Source organism: Miniopterus schreibersii (genome assembly GCF_964146895.1).
Source record: "Miniopterus schreibersii genome assembly, chromosome: 1".
In the NCBI taxonomy this organism is placed as follows: domain Eukaryota; kingdom Metazoa; phylum Chordata; class Mammalia; order Chiroptera; family Miniopteridae; genus Miniopterus; species Miniopterus schreibersii.
This window is the reverse complement of record NC_138101.1, coordinates 27006574-27028531: the sequence shown is the minus strand read 5'-3', so window position 1 is coordinate 27028531 and position 21958 is coordinate 27006574. Positions and strand designations below refer to the sequence as shown.

At 41.5% G+C, this 21958-nt stretch overlaps 1 protein-coding gene across 1 annotated transcript in view; it reads left to right on the top strand.

Moving 5' to 3' along the window:
- TXK (TXK tyrosine kinase) overlaps window positions 1-19254 on the top strand; it is a gene marked incomplete at its 5' end in the record, with an annotated part of 52106 nt that extends 32852 nt beyond the window's left edge. The window contains 7 exons of the mRNA XM_081148673.1: window positions 2767-2841; window positions 5218-5389; window positions 8958-9174; window positions 11672-11736; window positions 13708-13826; window positions 15368-15525; window positions 17643-19254. Of these exons, the coding sequence (XP_081004799.1) occupies window positions 2767-2841; window positions 5218-5389; window positions 8958-9174; window positions 11672-11736; window positions 13708-13826; window positions 15368-15525; window positions 17643-17711 (875 nt within the window). The 3' untranslated portion in view covers window positions 17712-19254. The remainder of the gene's footprint in view (window positions 1-2766; window positions 2842-5217; window positions 5390-8957; window positions 9175-11671; window positions 11737-13707; window positions 13827-15367; window positions 15526-17642) is intronic.
- Window positions 19255-21958: the final 2704 nt, after the last annotated feature.

The window sequence follows — 21958 nt, the reverse complement described above, 5'->3', positions numbered from 1 at the left end:
CATTGACTCTTCTTTGTTTTTTTAGCCAGGGGGCAAGAGCTAGGTCAATTTTGTACATTTTTGCCACATTAGAAAATGATAGATGACAGAGAAGCAAAGGCTATTTAGTCTATTATGTATTTGTTCCTGAAATTTCCATAGGGCTAAGTGTAATAGGATTTCCAGTGTCCTAAAGAATCATGGTCCCTTTTCCTTGCCCCCATAAATCTCTGCTTTAGACTATTGCAATAGAAAATTGCCATTCTTAAATCTCTGTTCTTTCTTGTTTGGAGAAAAGAAAAAGCTACACAGAACATAGCCTCTCACTAATTGCACTTTGGCCTAAATATACTGGAGGAATATGTAAGCCCCCTCCCCAGCTATTGTTTGTAATAATTGCTATTTGTGCAAATCTAGCATCTATGGAAAGATACAGGATTCCAGAAAGTCCCACCACAACTGCAATCACATCTCTGCCTTCAGCCCTCACCCCACTTCTGCTAGACCACTTGGGGCCCGTGGGGGGTTCCCTTACCTCAGCACTATCGAATTTGGAACCCACTGGACCTTTCATATTGTTTTGACTTCTCATACAATATTTGTTAGATTTCTCTCATGGAAAGTTGTGTTGAAAAAAAAAATCTCTTTTGGAAAGCAGCCACTTTTCCATTCTAAATATCAGGAATAAATCCAAGGGCATTTTTACCCACGTATGGGGCGAGTCCGCGTGGCTGTCCCAGATGGTCGCGGGAGTTTGTTGGGAGAGGATGTGGCCGCGCGTCTGAGCGGGGCCGGGGAGGCCTGTTTGCAGCGAGAGGCAGGAACCTCCGACGGAGGCCAGTTCTGACTTTTCTCCTTCACGCTTCCCCTTCCTTCAAAGACAACATTTAAGAAGCAGAGTGGTTATGGTGCTGAGGTTAAAAAAACAAACGGGGGTAGGTCAGGATGTGCCAACATGAAAAGATGCTCGTGATAAGTTGTTTAGTGGAAAAAAAAAAGTACAAAGCAGTATATTTAGAATTAGGCAACTTCTGAAAAATATATACATTTACACATACGTGTGTGCATAGGAAAACTGTTGACATTTAGGTAATAATTTTTAAACTAATAAGATTATAACAGACAACAGGCTGTTAATGTTTACCTCTGGGGAATAGGACTTGGGGCATGGGAAGCTTTTATTTTCTGCTTTACAAATTGCTTTAGGGTTTAATTTTTTATTACAATGTACATAAATTATTCTTATAATAAATGAAATATCGTACACATAACTTTTAAAATAAAAAACCTGGATCAAGTGATAAAAACAATGAAAAACAGGGCCTGAAAACTTAAAACTATGGCTGCTATTTATTAAGAGAAAAGAAATAGTGAAAAAATACAGCAACAAGAAAGAAGGGGGATAAGAGGAAAGGCCTGGGACCCAGAAATGACTCATTTGTTGTGGACTCTCTTTGGGCCAGACCTGTTCTGAGTGCTTTTAAGTATATTTATTTACTTAGTCTTCAGAGCAGTCCTGTGAGGCAGGTACTCTTGCTATCTCCATCTTATAGATGAGGAAACTGAGGCATGAGTTGTGAGGTGACTTGCTCAAGGTCACACAGTTGCTGAGTATCTGCACTGACACTTGAACTCACAGAAATCTTTGAAACCACTGGAACCACTGAACCTATTAAATCCAGAGTCTGCATTCAGCTACTGCCATCACCTCCAGAAAGAGGCAAATCATGTCCCTGGAGACTATTTTGGAGGGTCCACTTTTGGAAGATGTTGTGAATGGAAGCCCATGACTGTCTTGTCTATTTTTTGGCCTCTGGTCAGTTTAGCTCCTTACCAGAAGTAATGACAATGCAGAGAGTGACTTCTTTCTGTCAGAGAGAGAGACTATCAAACCACTGGTAGTAATTCACCGAATGAAAGTACTGGACAAATAAAATCTTTTAAGTTAGAGGGAATTGTTGGGGTCTTAAGGAGAGTCCTCTTTATGTTTGTTTGGACCATTTGTTATAGACCCAGCTTGATGAAGGCTTGAACCGCAACTAGGTCTTCAGAGTCACTGGTGACTCTTTCATGTGTTCTGACTGGAGATGGAACCCGCAACCCCGGTGTATCGAGGCTGATTCCCTGATCAACTGAGCTACCTGGCTAGGGCTCCTATGCTATTTTTTAAAAAGTAAACTACTCTCAAAAAGAAGAATAGGTTAATGGTTACCCTCAAGCTCTGTTTGGTTGAACAAATTGGTACAACCTTTGTAGACACCCTTTGATCAGGAAACCCCATTTTAAGGAATTTATCCTGAGGCAATAATTTGAGAGGTGCATACATATATACATTCAAGACTATACAGCATATTTTACAATAGGGAAACCTTGGAAGTAACTTTAAGATCTCTTTATAGTCATTGGCATATATCAATTACATGTTGATTGCAAAAAATTTATAGCAAGACATTTACATTTCTGTAAAACGTATTGGATGTGTGTATGCTTTCAAATATGCATACAGAGATTTTTCCAAAGATGTTTATCAAAATGATAACAGTATATCTCTGGATGTTAATATTTTGTGGAGGGACCTTTATTTCATCTTTATATGTTCTTGAATTCTTTAATTTGTCTTCAATGAGAATGTATTATTTTATGAAAAATGTTTTTCAAATGGGAAAAATAAGCAAACAGACTAAGTAGGACACTTTTTTCCTTATTTATGTAAAGAATGGTACTATTGTCTAGCATGTCATTTGTATCAGTAACCAGGCTTGAGATCCGATTTCTCTTTCTCCCTAGGCCTCATGTCCCGCCTCCGCTACCCAGTCGGGCTGATGGGCAGCTGTTTGCCAGCCACAGCTGGCTTTAGCTATGGTAAAGTATACACACGTGCTCCAGTAAAAGACCAAATCAGCAAGGAATTTACCCCAAGTTCTCTCCATGTCCTTTAAATTCTCAGCTCTCTGAGATGTCTGTCAAGATACATTTCTTCTCAAAGTTTAAATCTCCTTTCTGAGATGTTTAAATATATGCACCTCATAAGGGCAATTTAAACTTTGGGGGGAAATGTTTCACTTTTACTCCATATTTCATTAAACATTATTAAGAGCCCTCTTGATAATTACAGTTCTTTCCATTTGGATGTTTGGGCTGTTGCTCTCTGGTTACGTGGGTGGCAGGGAAATGACCGCTGTCCAAGAGAACCTGTAAAAACGAGCTGCTAAAAGTATCCCTGTCTGGAAAAATTTTGATTTGAACTATTTTCTAACAAATGTGTTATTTGCAAATTTGTGAGAATACATGGAGCCAAAGAATCCTATATTCTAATTTGGTGACACTTTATTCCCTTAAATTTCTCTCACTAGTGGGACTCAGAATATACTGGGGAAAAAATAATAACACAATTATATTGTGTAACAGATAACCAGGACTTGGGGTCTCTATGTTAATTGAGATGGCAAGGTGATTTCAGGGTTTTACGGGTCCCTTGATTACTATACATAATATATATACTAAAAGTTCCACCATTATCAATTTAAGTTACAATGGTCTTGTTTAATTTTTTAAAACGAAACTTCTCCATTTGTAACATCCAGAACAGTGCACAATCCATAGGTCTACAGCTCAGGTAGTCTGCCCGGTTTTGCCTGCTTTGTGGAAGTGGGCTGGACACGCGCAGTCTTCCGGGCCTGGCTCCCCCCCCCCTCCACGCGCCCGCTCCCCGCGGCCCGGGGTGTGGTGGCGCATCGCGTGTCTGTACCGCAATGGACTTCTTTTTAGATGGCCACTCTGGTTGTAACTAATTTTTGTCTCTCATAATTAATATTGTTATGAACATTCTTGTATGTCTTTTGATGAATTAAGTACACATTTATGCTTCAGTGTTGGACATACACTTGAGAGCAGAATTTCTGGGTCCTAGGGTTTGCACTGACGTTTCAGCAGTTTTCCCAAAGCTTAACCAAATTGCGTTTCAATCAACAGTGTACGGAGTTCCAGCTGCTCCATACCTTTGCCCTTGCCAATATTCGGTATTTTCTTGTTTTTTGTTTGTTTTATTTTCACTTTAGCCAGTCTGATGAGTGTGTAGGGGTATCTCATTATGGTTTAAATGTGCAATTCCCTGATGACCAATTATTTTGATCAACTTCTCATAGGTTTAGTGGCCATTTGGGCAGTCTCTTTTGTAAGAAAATAAGATGTTCAGGTTTTTAACTCTTAAAAATAGGATTATCTGCCTTTTTCCAATTGATTTACTTATGTTCGGAATAGGCATTCTTTGTTGATCACATGCTTTAGAAATATCTTCTCCCAGTCTGTGACTTACCTTTCGATTCTCTTAATAGGGTGTAACGGATAAACAGAATTTTTACAAAGTGTAATTATGAATATTTTCTTTTATGGTTATATTCTGCTGAATAAGTCTATGCCAATCCCAAGGTCATGAATATGCTCTCCTATGTTACTTTTAAGACATACCCACTCTTGGGAGGGGAGCACTTTGCGAAGTTGGCCACCAGCTCTCACAATTCTTTAAAATGCATTATTTTAAAGTTCCAGCGGGGGGTGGTGTTGCTATATAAAAGGAGATACAAAAGATTTTATATTTCTCAGAGTTTTCAAGAGGGTTATTTAAAAAACATTCTTTCCCCTGATTTGCTTCTATAGGATGAGAAATATGTAGTAATGTAAATTTCACTTCAAACATACACTTAAATATGTGTGGGTTAGAATCTTAACATAGGGCACATTTATTAGACAAATTGATTAGACTTTTTTTCTAAAGAGAAGACTTTTCCAAGGCAGAAAAGTTGGAGTGGGCAGTAGAAGGAACTGAAAAGGGGGGGAAGGGAGAGCTGAAACTTTATCTGTCTCACAAGTTTATTTACCATGACAAAACCAGGCTGGGGATATAAATATTTTAGGTCCCAGGTCTAGTTTTGGTTGGTTTAGTTCAGAAAGGCACGGAACTGTTTTCTCCTGGGTCTCTGAAAAGAGAAAGCATGTTTTGATATCCATAATTCTTCTCTAAGTAAGTCAAGCTTGTAATTTTAAACTTGAATTCCGGAATTACACATTTAAGCCACAATGAGAGCATTAAAAATGATTGCAGGTCCTCTCGCTCATGTATACATTTTTAAACCTCTATATAAAAGAAGAGCATAGGCCTAGGTAATCCCTAAATCTTTTTTAGGTCTAAAATTTTAACAAGCTTTTCCCTACTTCTAACATGGAATTTTTACTTTTCAGAGAAGTGGGAGATAGATCCGTCTGAGTTGGCTTTCGTAAAGGAGATTGGAAGCGGTCAGTTTGGTGTGGTCCACTTAGGTGAGTGGCGAGCACATCTCCAGGTAGCTATCAAGGCCATCAACGAAGGCTCCATGTCCGAGGAGGATTTCATTGAAGAGGCTAAAGTGATGACGTAAGTATAAACAGTACCCGGAGAAGTTTCTTACGACACCCTGGTATCATGAAAAGAATGTGGATTTTGGAGTCAGTCACATCTGAATTTGTCACAACTCTGCTGAAGCTAGTTGTGTGACCTGAGCAAATTATTTAACCTCTATGTGGCCTGGATGAGTTATTTCACCTTTCCAAGCCTCAATTTCCTCACCTGTAAAATGGGGAAAACAATTCCTACCTTGCTGGACCAATGTGTGAATTAAATGAGATAATCTAGGAAAGTGTATTCTTTTCAGCTTAATAATAGGGTTCAAATAAGTGCACCTTTCCCCCCCCCTTTTCCCAGAAACAAAAATGTTGACTTTGTCTAAATAGTAATATAAGGATAAAGTATTTGCTTTCAGAGGATTTAGGAATCCTAAGCTTTAACAGAAGTGGCTCTTTCTAGACCATTGGATACTGCTCTTAACTTCTGTGATTTTCCAGATCATCATTTTGACTCAGTTGAACCTGTGGCTGTGTTTCATGTCTGCAAACTGGCCTGAACCAGAACAGGCCAATAATTTGACACAAATCAAGTCAACTTTCTCTAAGTATTTGTTCAACCTTTACTTAAAGGAGCATCAAATGTAGTGAAGAAGAAGAATCCAGATTACCTACATTCTGTTTTATTATCCACAGCAATTTAGTTCTGCTCCAAACTTGCAGACCTCAATTGAAAAAAACCAACAACCAACCAACCAACCAACCAACCAACCAACCAACCAACCAACCAAAACACCAGATGTGATTAACTGGGCCCATTTTCCTTTGAAGGCAGAGCAATACTGTCTCTTGGGCTCTAAAACCCAAACCCCAAATGTCCTATCAAAATGTTCTTTCCATCCACTTACAACAAAATGATTTTCAGGGAAAGTTGTGATAAGCAAAATTTTCCAGCGACATCGGCTTCCCAAAGATGTTTTTGTGCCCCTAGGCTTCCCTGCTGGCCTTTGCTCCCTTATGCTAACTGCATCTGAACATGGGTTTCCTGTATCTAAGACAAAACATTCCTGTGTTAGATTAAATAGGCATAGTAAGGAAGGAATAAATGGGAGACATATGAGTCAGGGAAAGTTGAAAGCATATTGGAATTCCTATCAAACGAAGAATTAGGGCTGTCTAATGTCATGATGAGGGGATTCTTGGAAGGCTCAAGCTTTATTGGGCATTTGGAGTGAGGATTTCTGAGGAGAGTAGCTTGAGGGTGATGGGAGATGCATGGAGCGTGGGGAATAGAAATAGCTCTTTTTAGTTTATGGGGGCAGGAATGAGGAGACTAAGGGCTTATTTTTAAGTCAGTTTAGATGGACATAATATTTTCTTGCATTTGCACACAGTTGATTTTTTCTGATTTTGTTTTTTGAAAGTGAGGCAGGAGCCCAGCTGACGTGGCTCAGCAGTTGAGCATCGACCTAAGATCCAGGAGATCAAGGTTCGATTCCCGGTCAGGGCACATACCCGGGTTGCGGGCTCAATCCCGGGCCGGGGGCGTGCAGGAGGCAGCTGACCAGTGACTCTCTCATTATTGATGTTTCTATCTCTCTCTCGCCCTCTCCCTTCCTCTCTCTGAAATCAATAAAGATATATTAAAAAAAAAAAAAAGTGAAGCAGGAAAAGCTCCCCTCTGACTTCTAACTGTGGAATGCAAATACATCCATCTTTAAAAATGTAAATAGGTGACATACATTGAGCTCTATCTGGCAAGCATAAACAGCTTGGTAATACACATATTACATTGTGTATGTGCATATTATACGGTAATATACACATTACCTCCTTTTTCTAATGGTTTAGTTTGAATGTCCCCTCCTTCAGGAAGCCTCCCCTGACTACGCTGTTTAATTGGCATCCCCATCCCCAAATGCTTTCTATTATATCACCTTGTGTTAGTTCCATCAAAGCCCTTGTCACTACTCCAAAGCTTCATGTATGTGTATTTGTTTTGTTCTCCCCCCAACTAGAACGTAAGCCCCATGATAATAAAACCTTATTTATCTCTCTTCTACAACCCGGTGAGTGCCTAAAATGATGACTAGCATGTAGTTGGTGTGAGAAAAATATTTGTGGATGGCTGAATGAGTTAGTGAACCCTTACAATTCTATGAAGTAGGTTCGATTAAGATCCCAATTTTTTAGATGAGAAAAAGGAAATCTTGTCTACAGTCTCACAGTAAAACATTGGTAGAGCTTCCGATTGAAATCAGGACTCTAAACTGTGGGCACAAAAGCCGTGATCTTAAATGAACTAACATAATGATAAACAGACATTTATTGGGCAACTACTGCAGGCCAGATCTTATAGCGGTTGCCATACCTGTTAACCAAACTTGTTGGCCTCCTGTGTAGCTTTTCCAGTTCAGTAAAATAACAACTTCAAGTCTCTTCTGTGCTCTTAATCATTATATTTTGAGATATGACCTAAATTAGGGGCCTGTACTCATGATGTTTCCAGAGCATCTGCTAAAGATGATTTAGAGGAATGAAACAAAACCAGTCTTTTCCCTCTTAGACAACGTAAGCCCATAAAAGCCTATTAAATTAAAACAAATTTAGCTACATATTTTTACCTTGGGTTTGTACTGTTTGTAATATATTCACATACACGACCTCATTTAACTCACTGGAAGGAAGAAGGTTCAGTTTCATTATCCCCATTTCACATGTAAAAAAAACTGAGGTTTAGAAAGTTTAAATAAGTTGCCCCTGGTCAGGCAGCTGGTAGGAGGTAAAACTTAAATTCAGCTCTTTTGATTACAAGCATTATATTTTCCTAATCATTTAAACACTGCATTGCCTTTAAGGGATTGTTCATTTTAGTTGTTGAACAATGGGTTTGTGTCTCTGGGTGTAGCTTATAAGTGGCAATACATTATATGAAGATATATGAAATAATTATATTTATAATAATAAAAGTATACCTATAGTAATTTTAATATCAAGAACTTTTTCACTTGTATCTCATTTTATTCTTTATTTCTACATCATCATATCTTCATGCTAAAATAATTTAGCTTTTGAAAGCAAAGCTTTAACATCGTAAGTTCATATTACACGGAAATTAATAAGGTAAAAACTGGAAACCCCTCAATCTTCTTGCCTCCAGCTCCCTAAGTGTTTTTCTCAGGGGGTAATTAATATTGGTCATAAAGGTTTTTAGTTAAACTCCTAGCTCTGATTACGTAAAGATAATTTAATTTAAATAATTTGTATTCCATTTTCTTTTTTATGTGTATCAGTCACTCTTTCCTCCCTCCCGTCTGTCCAGAATTTTTTGTCTGAGCAGCTACAGTTAGGAAGGTTGAAATTCAAGGGACAGAGATGAAAGGAGAAACCGAGCCGATGGGGCGTGTGATACTCCGCATCTGCAGCGCTGAGGCCCGGCGCCCTGGGCCGCCTTCCTCAGGGCGGACGGCGGGGGGGAGCTGCGCCGCTCTCGTGCTTGGGTCCATTTTCATCGTGTCTCAGGGATGAACATCATGCAGAGATGGTAGAAGCCCCCCGGGGAGCCCCAACACCCCCAAACGCACACTGTGTGTCTTGCGCAGGCGGCTGTCGCACTCGCGGCTGGTGCAGCTGTACGGCGTGTGCATCCAGCACCGGCCGCTGTACATCGTGACCGAGTTCATGGAGAACGGCTGCCTGCTGCACTACCTGCGCGCCCGGAAGGGGGCGCTCGGCACCGACGCGCTGCTCAGCATGTGCCAGGACGTGTGCGCGGGCATGGAGTACCTGGAGCGCAGCCGCTTCATCCACAGGGACCTGGTGAGCGGGGGCCGCCTCGGGGCGCCGGGGCTGCGCTGGTATTCGGAGGACGTGCCATACTGGGGATAATGCTTAAGTTGAAAACATTTTCTTCTTCGCGTAATTTGCTCGGAAGTGTAACTTTAGTATTATTTTTAAAAAATATGTTTTTATTGATTTCAGAGAAAGAAGAAGGGAGAGGGAGAGAGAGAAACATCAATGATGAGTCATTGAGCTGCTTTATTTTTAATTGCCTGTTGATGCTGTAACCGAAGAGTGTTACCCTAAATATGCCTTAAACTAACCAACCACCACACTAATTAACTAACGAAAACTAATTTACTTTTCTTTCCTCCCTCCCTCCTTCTCTTTCCTCCCTCTCTTTCCTCCCTCTCTCCCTCCCTCCCTCCCTCCCTCCTTCCTTCCTTCCAGCCCATAATCAAATACGCACTGAGTGCCTAGTAAGTGCCAAGCGCTCGGCCAGCCCTGGAGATACATAGCTAAGAACAAGCTCCAGTGGTTCTCACGGGTGAAGCTGCCCGCCGAGGTGGTCTGGTGCTAGCAGGACTGCATCAGCAGTACTGGCATAAATGAGGACTGGAAATACCTGATCATTCTGCTCTGTAATGTTCAGAACAGTCCTGCAAAAAACAAACAAAGAAACAAAAAAGAGTTGAGGCTCATCTTGCCCCAAATGCTAATAGCTCTGCTTTCTGCTTTGCTTTCTCCCCTTGAAAAAAGGTCCTATCTACTCCATATTTATTCATGATATTTATACTATTCCTCCTATGCTCTTCCATGTCTCATTTCTAAGTCCAAAAATTAACTCTGATGAGAATTCTGTAAGAAATCCCGGATACTGTCACCTAGAGGTAATCCTTTACTTCCATCACCCATGACCAGATGACCACATTACTCATCCAGGCTGAAATATTCTGGAGAGAGAAAGGAGGCATCATTTTATTGGCCCCCAGCACACCATTGCTTGTCCTACACATGACTTAGAACTCATGGCATTTCTTATTTCTACTTTGTAATTGTTTATAGTGTTTACCCAAATGCTAGACTCCAAACTCCTTGAGATCAAGGCCTAGGAGCTTTTAAAACATCACAATACCCAGATCATACCCTAGACCAATTAAACCAGAATCTCTGGAAGTAGAATCCAGCCGTCCATATTTTTTGAAAAATTTCCTGGAAGGTCCACTGTGCGGTCAAGATTGAGAACCACTGCTCTAGAGCTGGACTGCCTGGGTTGACATCCCACCTCTGTTTCTTACTAGCTAAAAAGCTAGTTAATTAGAAAATGGTAATAATTATAGCACTTCCCTAATATGGGCTTGTTGGGAGAATTGCATGGATTAATGTGTGCAAGCACTCAACACAGTGTCTGGCACAGAGAAGAGCTCAGCCATGCTCACTATTGGGATTACATAGCAGGGCTATTCTTTTGCACATTCCTCTGTCTAGCACGGAGTAGCTATTGAGCAGATTTTTGAGGGGATGGATATGACATCGATTCTACCTAGCTCACTTTCCTCGTCTCTGCAGGTTTGTCTTTCCTGACAAGGATTTGAATTCAAAACTCATGTGACAGTTCTGGTCATTCTATTTGCTCCAGGTGGCTTCTTACAGACTCTCCTACCCGTGGTTTCTTCCTTCACTGTGTCTTTTTGTCCTACTTTATCCACTGACATACCGCTTAAAATATACCGGCTAACAAGGAGGCTTGCCCTGTCAAGGGTTTGCCTTGTGGTCTGACTTTGAGGTCATTGCCAGCTCTTGTCAACTCTTCCCAACTGGCTCCTTCTGACTTACCATTTCAAGATTTTTGTTTTTGGACTAACTACACCACAAATTTGCTGAAAAAAGAAAAATTCTATCAAACCATTGACCTATAATGAGGCTAACTAACCCAAACAATAATTTTCTTGATTAGGTTGACTGCAAATGGATTGTTTGGCATCAAATAGATCATCTCTGCATTATATAGTACTATATTTAGTTCACTGTGGTAATTTTAAGAAATATGAAAGTTTCATTGTAAATAGTTATATTTGATGGGATGTAAGTTTTAATTTGTATCAGCAATGATAGGTCTCAAAGATGTGTAATGACTGTCCCTTATTTGTCGTTTATATTGGGCCTTCTTTTTATTTAAGATAAATTTAAAAATACACACTATTTTTTTATGTCAAGATTCTTAAATCCTCATTAAGATTGAGTTAATCTTCATATTTATCGGGGATACTTTTTGAGAAATATTAAAAATCTAAAAACAGAAAAGTGTTACAATTTTTTTCACTTCTTTTTTCTTTCTTTAAAAAATCATTAAAATCCACTATGTGAGGGCAAATATATCAAATCATATACAACACTGACAGGTGTTACCAAAAATAACATAGCTGCCCACACAGAGAAGTAGTGCAGGGGCCCAACGAAACCAAGGAAAAGGAGAGTAGGAACTCCTGAAAGAAAAACTTATAATATTTGAACTTGGGTTTTTTTTCTTTCATAGGCGGCAAGGAATTGTTTGGTCAGTTCTACAAGCATAGTAAAAATTTCGGACTTTGGAATGACGAGGTACGTGATATATTTTGTTGTTGTTTACTCATAAGACAGGATCTTGCATTTGTCTACTGACAAACTGAAAGGTGTTATTGGCTTTGTTGTTTTTTCTCTGTTAATGTGGCTGCTTGGCCTGCTGACCCCCTTTGAATTTTAGGACATGCACCAAGTTTAGCTGTGAGGTAAACAGATACTGTGGGCTAATCTGATCTTCTTTCATAGCATCATTAATAAAACTGTGGCATATCTTAGAATTAAAAGTAATTTCTCAGTCTACTCATTGTATGTGTAAGATTAAGAAAAAAAGCTTTTCTGATATCTATTTCTGAAAGGAAAAAGAATAAATTTGTTTGCTCAGCTCTGATTTTTTATGTCATCAACATACATTTCTATTATCAGGTGTAGCAGTCGACTTGAAGTGTACATTCAAGAGAGTAAAATATCTAACATTATTTTTTATAACTCCTTGCTGTTTATATTTTGAGCCCTTTCTTTCAAGTTGCTAGAAATTTAACCCCAGTCAATTTAGGGTTTCTCCTTGACCCTCTTCAGGGCCAAAATGCCAGTGTTGTGTGTTTCTCGGGGCCACAGTACTGACAGGGAGGTGGCCTGCCTGCGCCTTGTTATTGTCTACTGTCCCTTGGCACCGGCTTCCTTGCAGTCACCATCCTCTTTTTTTGTGCTTGGCTGGCGGTGCCCACAGGCGGCCGCCGACTCACCCTGAGTTTCTGTCGCAAGATTCCTTCATACCTGGCCTCCTCTGATTGGAAAGCTCCTCCAGCTACCTGATCTCTGCTAGCTGAGGCCCATTTCCATGGCACATCCACAGCGTCTTGTCCTCTGCGATCTTGCTCGTTTCCTGAGGCTCCACCTGGGCAGAAGGCACAGGCTGCTTTGCTCTTGAACCCCCCGGCCCACTGTGGGGAAGCGCAGGCCTCCTGCTCTGCCCTGGGACGGGGCAGCTCATGTAGGGAGCAGGGCAGGACCCCACCGCAGCCACCCACTACTATCTAATACCCCTTCCCTTTCCCTTCTCTTACTGTACTTCCCAGCTGAAGGAACCTTTTTCTAGAGAGAGAGATGGTAACGGTGGGGCGAGGCCTTACTCTTACTCAGGAGCCATCCTCCCAAAGAGTTGGTGGGTGATTCCAGCCTCACCCTCCGGAAAGCCTAGACTTTGGAAACGCACAAGCTATGAAAAATGGCTCTTCCTTCTCTGTTTTCTATGATTCATTCTTTCCCCTCGGTAGAATGACCTCAGGCTCAATAAAGAGTTTAAAGATGGGGTGAGGTAGGGTATGTGGGGAAAAAGTGGAACATGGGGAAGCATTAATAAAGAAATTAAAAATACTAGACTACATATTTAAGGGGCTACATAGCACAAGTTATCTATCCTGTCTTCTCTCCAGATGCCCATACTTGGATATTCCTGCAAAAAATTCTCGAGAGGATTTAATCTCTTTTTTATTTTTTAAAGGAGGTGGCAGATACTATTGATTTCTTTCCATATAGGGTCGTTTTAACACATTAGACATTTTCCACCTCAAATATATTATGTTCAAATACTTTTATTTCTCCCCTTCTCTGTCCCACAAAACACATGCAGAAAGAAAATAAGGCATTCAGCTTTGAATTTCTTCTTTTCTATTATATATTTATTTCCTTTTTATAAACTTGGTTGTTAGACCACTCATCATGCTTCTTTGCAGATTTTATTGTAATTAACATAATCAGCAGGGTATGTTTTGGACTGAAGAATGGCTATGCTTTTCTGAGACCCAAATAAAATAAACACAGTTGAGGCTTGGTTTGGGAAACACTGTAAGAACTGCTTTCCCACTTTGAAAACAAAAAGCGAAGGTATACAGAACTTTCCTGGGGTAAAACACTTTGTCTTCTAAAACTGAGTTAGCTGAAGGGATTTGAAGTAAATAGAACTTGGAGGTAACACAAAACACAATGTGCTTTGCAACCTGATGACCTCAGGTACGTTTTGGATGATGAATACATCAGTTCTTCTGGAGCCAAGTTTCCAGTCAAGTGGTCCCCGCCTGAAGTTTTCCATTTCAACAAGTACAGCAGCAAATCTGATGTCTGGTCATTTGGTGAGTGACTTTGATGTTCTTTTAATGGAGCTTGATGTCATAAAATACGCCAATCTCTTTACACTTTGATTTATTAATAGGATGCAGCATTTTAAGAAAGTCTTCTAATAACTGTGCTTTCTGTCTTAAGTGTTCTAAACACACCCAGCCTGTCTTTGGCAGCAGGTGTTCTTCACCTTCTTACATAAGTCTGCCTGTTGGATCTTTTCCTTTTCCATTGAGCACTTGTTAATAAACAGTAACAGGCCATAGAGTCTCCTGGTCTAGAAAACAAACTCAGCCAACATGTCCACGCCGCAGACTTGCAAGGAAAATTGATCTTATGGGGTCATTGAATTTTGAGTGTAATTAATAAATGTCATTGTCTAACTACCAAGAAACATCACCTAATTTACTTCATTACCTTCAAATTTTGTGGAATTTAGACACAGGCTTCCTTGGGATCTGTCAATTGACATTTATATTGGGTAATGTTCTCCACTGAGAAATAGACACTGTAGACCCATGTCCAATGGCGTATGTTCTTTTAATTGATTTTCAAAGAGTGGCAACAAATGTGTGATAATCTATCTATTCTCTTTCACCCAGACTTGCCTGGATGGCTTCTTGGGTTTGGAGGGACAGCTGTACCCTCAGAAGGGTGTGAATTTTATTGTCACAATAAGGTTAAACTTGTATTATTGATCTCATTAGCTCTCCAGGGACATGTGGTAGTCTTGGCAGGTGACATTTTAACATCTACTGGAGAACAGTTAAGTTTTGAGACCAATGGATAACAATCCAAGGGCCTCATCAAGTGGTTGCAGAACAATTACAACTCCTTGAGTTTTAGCCGACCACTTGTCTCCACCCTACACCCATCCCCACCCTTGGACAGTGAGGCTCTTGAGCACATAGACTGGTCTCATTCTTAACAATCCTCTGGCTCCAGCCTAGGCCTGGCCTCTACTTGATACCGAACACAATTTTGCAGAACAAGTGAATAATTAAATGAACTCAAATTGGGAAACTTGAAGAAGTTTCATGAATCAATCAATGAATCAATCAATGATTACTGAACGCCTGCTTATGCACAGAGCCCTTCTAGGTAGCCTGCGGCTCAACCCAGCAGTTGAACTTGCAGTGGGGGTGGGATGCATGCCATCTGCTGACTCGTAACCTCCTGGTCTTAGCAGGCAGCAGAGCCTCAGACAATTCTGTCGTTTTCTGTGGAATGGCGAGAAGGTTTATTGATGTCAGGGTGTGGAGACTTGAGAATGCTTAGAAACGAAAATGCGGGCAGCTTTTTCTTCCAATAGGGAGGCAGACGGGCCAATGGAAAAGGAAAGGCATTGTTTTCAACTGGAATATTTTCAGATTACAGGCCTGTTTGAAAACTAAGATGCACACAATCTGCTCCCCAGATGGGCCTGCTCTCATTCTGGGGGATTATAAGGCCAAGACTGGAAGGGGAAGATAATGCCATATAGACTGAGACAGTTCTTTCAGTTCCAAGTAGCCATTTCTCTCTAACCTCTGTTTTTTGTGCGCTGTATTTGCAGGAGTTTTGATGTGGGAAGTTTTTACAGAAGGGAAAATGCCTTTTGAAAATAAGTCAAATTTGCAAGTTGTGGAAGCCATTTCTAACGGCTTTAGGCTGTACCGCCCTCACCTGGCACCAATGTCCATCTATGAAGTCATGTACCGCTGCTGGCACGAGGTGAGGGTCCCTTACTTACTCTCCTGTGAATGTGGGCAGGCCCAGCACCTGAGAACAGACCCCACCTCAGGATCCCATCGTGGCAGGAAAAGGTGGCTGTTTCTCTGTACTGATCCCTGAGAGCCAGAAGTACTATTTCTATCTGAAACTCCCACTGCAAATTCATTAATCCATTTGTGTGTAACAATGGCCTTTCAACGAAGAATTCAGGGCATTTTCTAAGTCTTATCTTCTGAGATTGGCTCCTGCAGAAACTCTTGTCATTAGTAAAGCCTCAGTGATTAGATGGTTTACACCTCTTAGGAACTGGTGGGTGGAAGCTAAGGGTAGGATAGGGTTTGTTAAACTTCCACATTGAAAGAGAAGGATGGTATTTTTATTTACTTCACTCTACTTTAATTTGTCTTGCTTTTCCAAGGCTAAAAGTAGTGGGTTTCATCTCTCTTGGGGCACTCAAGTCTCCCGATAGAGAGATTAAACCAGAACAGGAATGAAGGCAGAAAGGGTGCCAGGAACTTCTACTCAGGAAATTATCTTTTGGGCATGCAGTTTCTCTTTTCCTTGAAATGCCAAAGCCAGAGGGGTTTATGCCTCGCTGCTGACTTTTCTGGGCATTGGTTCAACGCACCCCTCCCGTCCTATCAGACTCCCCTGTGATTCTGACAGCTGACAGTTTCAGCCCAGAAAAGACCACAGCTGGGGGCGGAGATTCCTCCTGGCTGAAAAACAAATCATTTGATTCCTGATCCACAAACACTGGGGAATTCAATATGCCAAGAGTGATTTGGTTGTTCACATTCCAGAGAAGTATTGATTTTATAAAGATACCTGGTATATGAAAATATTTTACATATGGCTAACTGCTCTGCAAGGAATCTTGAAAGCTGTTGGTAGCAAACAGCTGTCTTAAGAGCACCTTTGTACTAACATTGAAAATAGCTCAGGAATATATATTGTGTATGAAGCAATATACATATATATACAGTAAAATACTTATTGGGATTTTATATTTTGTGGGGAGGAGACAGAGAAGGGCAGAGAGGACCAAGTCAAAGACATCAAATTACAGTTGGAACATGGATTAAAACAGTGTTTTGGTTATGTTGATTTACTTGTTTGCAAAAGTTGATTTTGCCTATAACTTTTTAATATAATCTAAACAGCCCCAGGGGCTTAGGTGCCTCTAGATTCAACATGATCATAATAGCATCGATACACACATTTCACGCGAAAGCTCCACAACGCACTCCCGGAAGCTCAAGGATTCTCACAGGTGCTCACAGTTCTTCTGCTCTTTTTCATTGTTCATAGGCCACTAAGAGTGGTGCCTGCCCACTAACCCTGCTGTCTATGGCCTTGGTGAGAATGTGGCCACCACGAGTCGTTCCATTTGCCAGCAGTGCCATCTCTTCTTCCTCATGGAGCCAAAGCCAAACCACATCCCATGGTGAAATAGGAAAATGCTCCAGTCCTTGGCCTGTGGCCTGTGGCCAAGGACTTTGTTGACTGAGCCTTAAGACAGCACAGCTTGTGTTCTCGGACCTGCAAAGTCCCTCATGAAAACATGGCTTTTGCTTTCTGACTGCAATCCTTCTTTCCACAGGGGATCAGGTGTAGTAAACGACTGACTGAGCGTGGGAGCCTGGCACTCTAGACGCCCCCTCTGTCCCAGCTCTTCCTTTATCTCATGCATATCAAGTCATCCCAGGAGAGCTCGGGCAGGGCCGGCCCACAGAACCTTCCATGGTGATGGGGACGTGCTATGTCTGTGCAGTCCCATGTGGTCACCACACCTGGGCACTGAAGACTTGAGAAGTGGCTGGTGTGACTGAGAACTGAATTTTAAAATGTGCTTAATTTTAATTAATTGAAATTTAAGTAGCCACATGTGGCTAGTGTTTGCAGTTCTAGCCATTTTATCTTTGCAACCCTCTCTGCTCTTACATTTTCACACTCATATCTCGCTCCATGCCAATCATGCTTGTGCGATAGCCAAGTTATCTTTCTCTTCCATATGTGGGGAACCAGCCTGGATCCAAGTCCCTGCCAGCAAGTTCCAGAAACAGTGTCTGAGTGAGTCTTAAGCTGAGCTGACCTCCTCTGCTTCCCTTTTCCAGAAACCTAAAGGCCGCCCTACGTTTGCTGAGCTGCTGCAGGTTCTCACAGAGATGGCAGAAACTTGGTGACTTGAGTGGAATGCCAACCCAGAGGATCAGGTCACAAAATTATCCCAAAAGGAAATACTGTGTGGGCCATGGATGGTGGAAATCTTCCTTCAGAGTTGCTGACTCTTGGAAACATTACCAAGATCACAGGCTTTCCAAACTTTTTATAACATTTAAGAATTCCCTGACAATTCTTCTGCATGTTTGAGATGGACTTCTAAGCACTTATTTTTCTGTAACATTCTTCATGTCCCATATGTGAAGATGGGAAAAATGCTCAATGGCATCTATAAGAATAGCCCTGAGAACCCCCAAGGTGGAGGAAACATTTCCTGAGGAGGAGTGACATTCTTTACTTCAGTCGTCCATGCACAGAGATGAAAATAAATTCTGCCAATTCGCGGACTAAAGGAGCCTCCCCTGCAGACTCTCATGCTGTTGAGCTGTACAGATATTTATAGAAATTCACCGTAACTTGACAAACCACATGAATGTGAGCATTCTGGAACTGTCCAGTATAGTCTTCCCTATGTTATTTAATACATTACTTTTGCACATATGTGATACTCTTGGAGACAGTCTCTCATATCCCAGTTTTAAGCACTGTTGTAGGAGATAACCCACGTTCTTCTCTGAACAGGTCCTGGTGACGTTCCCATTTCCAATAACTCCCGTTGTCAGGGGCAATTCAGAGCCTGAATTTCAATTCCAAGATTTCATACTTTGTCCATGTAAAATAGAGCAAGTTAAGAAGCCTTATTTTGTCATGAAAAGTCCCTCCTGGGCCTTTCCGGAGATGACTTGGTCCTTCCACAAGAACAAGAGGGAGGCAGAAACAAGAAAACCAAGAGTTACATCAGCTGCTTTATTTCTGAAGTCCAGGGTTTTGGATTCAAGATGAAGTAACCAGTAATCATAACTAAATCTTAACTTCTCATGCACTGCTTGTAGGAATGATTGGACATTGATCTTGACCATTCTGAGTGCTTCAGAAGTTCCAGGGGAAAGGGGGGGCGTACCCTAGAAAGCACAGGTGTCATTACCATGAAGTCTAACAGGAGTCTATTATTTTTATACCATCCTGCCTGCATCATGGTTCTGAAGGAAGTTGTTTTATAATTCTCTTTAGATTCTAAGTTGCTGGCTGTCAGTAGTTGTGATTTTTAAATCATATTTTCCACTCTAAGAATGGTACCTTTGAATATCAATAGTACTCAATAAACATGCATTGAAATAATGAACATCAGGCACAAGAAGAGCCTTGAAAAGTCAAGTGGTGGCCTCAGAAATGTTTTTCTGTCATACTGTGCTGTTCCTGAGATTATCACACCCCTTTTCCTCATGGCTCCTGCTATGGGAAGGGAAGACAGAGGGCTCCTACTACTGAGACCGTAGTTCAAGTAAAATAATATGAAAGTCTAGCTCAAGAGGGCATAAGACTATTAAGCAGCAAAAGCCAAGAGAGGGAAGGTTAATGTTACACAGGAAATAAAATAGTACCAATAGATGCAGTAGGGAGTCCTTCTCAGATTTTACTAAACTTAGTTGTCCCCATTCTCACCCCAAAAGACAAAGAAAAACAAAAAACAAACAAACACTGCAATGCTGGGACTGATATAGAGCGCCTGCCATGACTATGGATGCAGTGCGGGGAGACAGGGTGCAGAGCAGAGCGGCCTCAGAGAGAAGTTGTTCCTGGAGGTCATAGGACACCAGCTGGAACATCTAAGAGCATATATTGCTCGTGTTAGGCAAGTTCTATTCCTTTTGTGTTAACACTTCAGGAAAGTTTGAGACACCAAATTAGGAACAGGAATCATGTAGGTAACTGAGACTCAGATAATTCGTAGATTTGAAATGTCTATGGACAGAAAGTCAGCATTCCCTGTCTAGCAAAAAAAAAAATAATTTTTTTTTCTGAAGTAGTCTTGCAACTCCTTCCTGCAGGAAACTATGTTTTGCAACCAATCTTCGTATTAGTTATTGTAATGAGAGCTCTGTGGGTAGCTTAACTAGTTTAGGGTGAGACAGTGCAATAGTTAAACAGTTCTGTATAAGAAGTGGACAGGAAGTTTAGAGGTTGGTTGCAGGTGAGAGCCCTAAAAAGGAGAAGACAGGAAGTCAAAGGAGTGAGGGAAGCTCAGAAAAACAGAATGAATTTGGACGCCAAACAGAAAATATGGTAGTGTAAATAACTATTTGGCAAGAATAGCCAAAGGAAGTTTTTTCTTTAGTAAACTTTGAATTGAAGCACAACACATGGTCCCACTATTGCACTGGTAATGTGGTAATCAAACTCACAGGACACAATAGCATTTAATCCAGCACTGTTAACTTAGCTTTTTAGAAGGATTCAGGACAGGAAAAAGAGTATGCATAGCCTTCAGTTTCAGGGGAAGCCTGCCAGGTCTCATGTGCATGGATGCCGGGCTTCCCCTCATCTGCCTGGAGAGTGTATGATTGCTGGTAAGGAGGCCTTGATGCGTGGCGTTCATCTCGATGCAGAAAAGCTCGCCAGCTGGTTTTCCCTGTAGGCCTACAGTTCACAGGCCTCCCAGGCCATGTGCGGCCTCACAGATCAGAGATTTCATAGTGTACCAAACACAGGTTTGGCCCTGGTAGCCAGCATTCCACATTTACCTTAACTGGGGACACATCCTAAAATCCTCTCAGACAGGTAGGTCTAGGTCTGGGAGAAAAACAGTATAGGCCTGCTGTTGACCCTTTGCTCACACACATAAAGTACAAAATCATGTGTATATATAGCTTAGTTTTCACAAAGTGAATACATCTGTGTAACTAGCACTAGATCAAGAAATGGTACATTCCAGAATTTCACAATCCATTCTCATTCCTTACTCAAGTCATTAACCCAATAGCAATCAATATCCTGATTTCCAGCTCCATGGATTAGTATGGGCTATTTTTGAACTTTCTAAATGGAACCCTATGGTATTGTACTTTTTTCTGCCTGGCTTCTTTTGCTTAATACGTTTGTTTGATCCATCCATGTTGTATGTAGTTAGTTGTATTTCATTCATTCTCATCTCTGTATAGTCTTCCACGATGTAATTTTACTACAGATTATTTATCTATTCTATTCTTGATGGATATTTGGGTTGTTTCCAGTTTTTGTCTATAGATTAGTGCTGCTATCAACACCTTTCTACATGTCTTTTGGTAAAAATATGTATGTATTTCTGTTAGGTCTACCTAAGAGTGGAATTGCAGGGCCAAAATTGATGTATATGTTCAGCTTTTGTAAATAGTGGATATAACCATCCTGTTTTCCTCATGTGCCCCTACTTGCTGGGTAGTGCTGGAAAAACTCAATTTAAGTCAATCTCCTAACTTTATTCCAGTGCAAAAATGAAAAGATTTTTCATAGTTGAAGTGGGTAATCTCTCATATTTTGTCTTTTCCTCCCTCTGTTTCTGCCAGATTGGCAGCTGGGTAAAGAAGGGAGAGACATGGCTTTATCCAGGGTTGATATTCAAAATATTTAACAACTGATTTGGCACAGACACAGACCAATCAGAATGGATATTAACTGTGATAATCAGTGCAGCCCTTCCAATGCTGACTATGACTGTCAGCCCTGGCAAGGTAACCTTGAGGTGGTGGCATGAATGGGAGGGTTGTTTGGATTGGAGCGGTGTCTCCTGGCACCTCTGGTCATTTCAACATTTCTTATCAGCCTGGCTGCTGCCTGACCTGCTGGTATTTGCAGACTAAGTTGGTGGCTGCCTGGGCTGGTCTCTCCTGGCTTGGTCAGGACACAGAGGCCTTTCCTGGCTGAGGTGATCTTGTCCTAGCTCCTGCTGGCTCTAGAGGCCCCTAGGCTCCTCCATGTGCCCCTCAGCATCACCTGCTGGTGCAGTGGCAGAGGCTGCAGGTCGCTTTGCCCTTGGAACGGTGGGTGCCATGGCTCTCAATTCAGCTTCCTCCCGAGCCCCATCTTGAGCACATTGGGAACTTCTGGGTCTTATCTAGATCGCGTGGGGACCGGGAACAGCTCAGAAAGTTAAAACTCTGCAACTCCACGCTCTGCCCCTACTCCCCACCGCTCTGCTTAACCCTGTTGTGCTGCGGAGTCCATCTCACGTGGCTGAGCTCCAGCTTGGACAGCAGCTGTCCGTGAGGCAGCCCCTCCGGGGTCTGACATATGAATCAGAGCAACCCCTCCCCCCCCGCTGGCCATGCCCTCCGCCTGGTCCTCCTGTCTCAGGGGCACCTTCAACCCATCTAACACACTGTCCCTCTTCCCC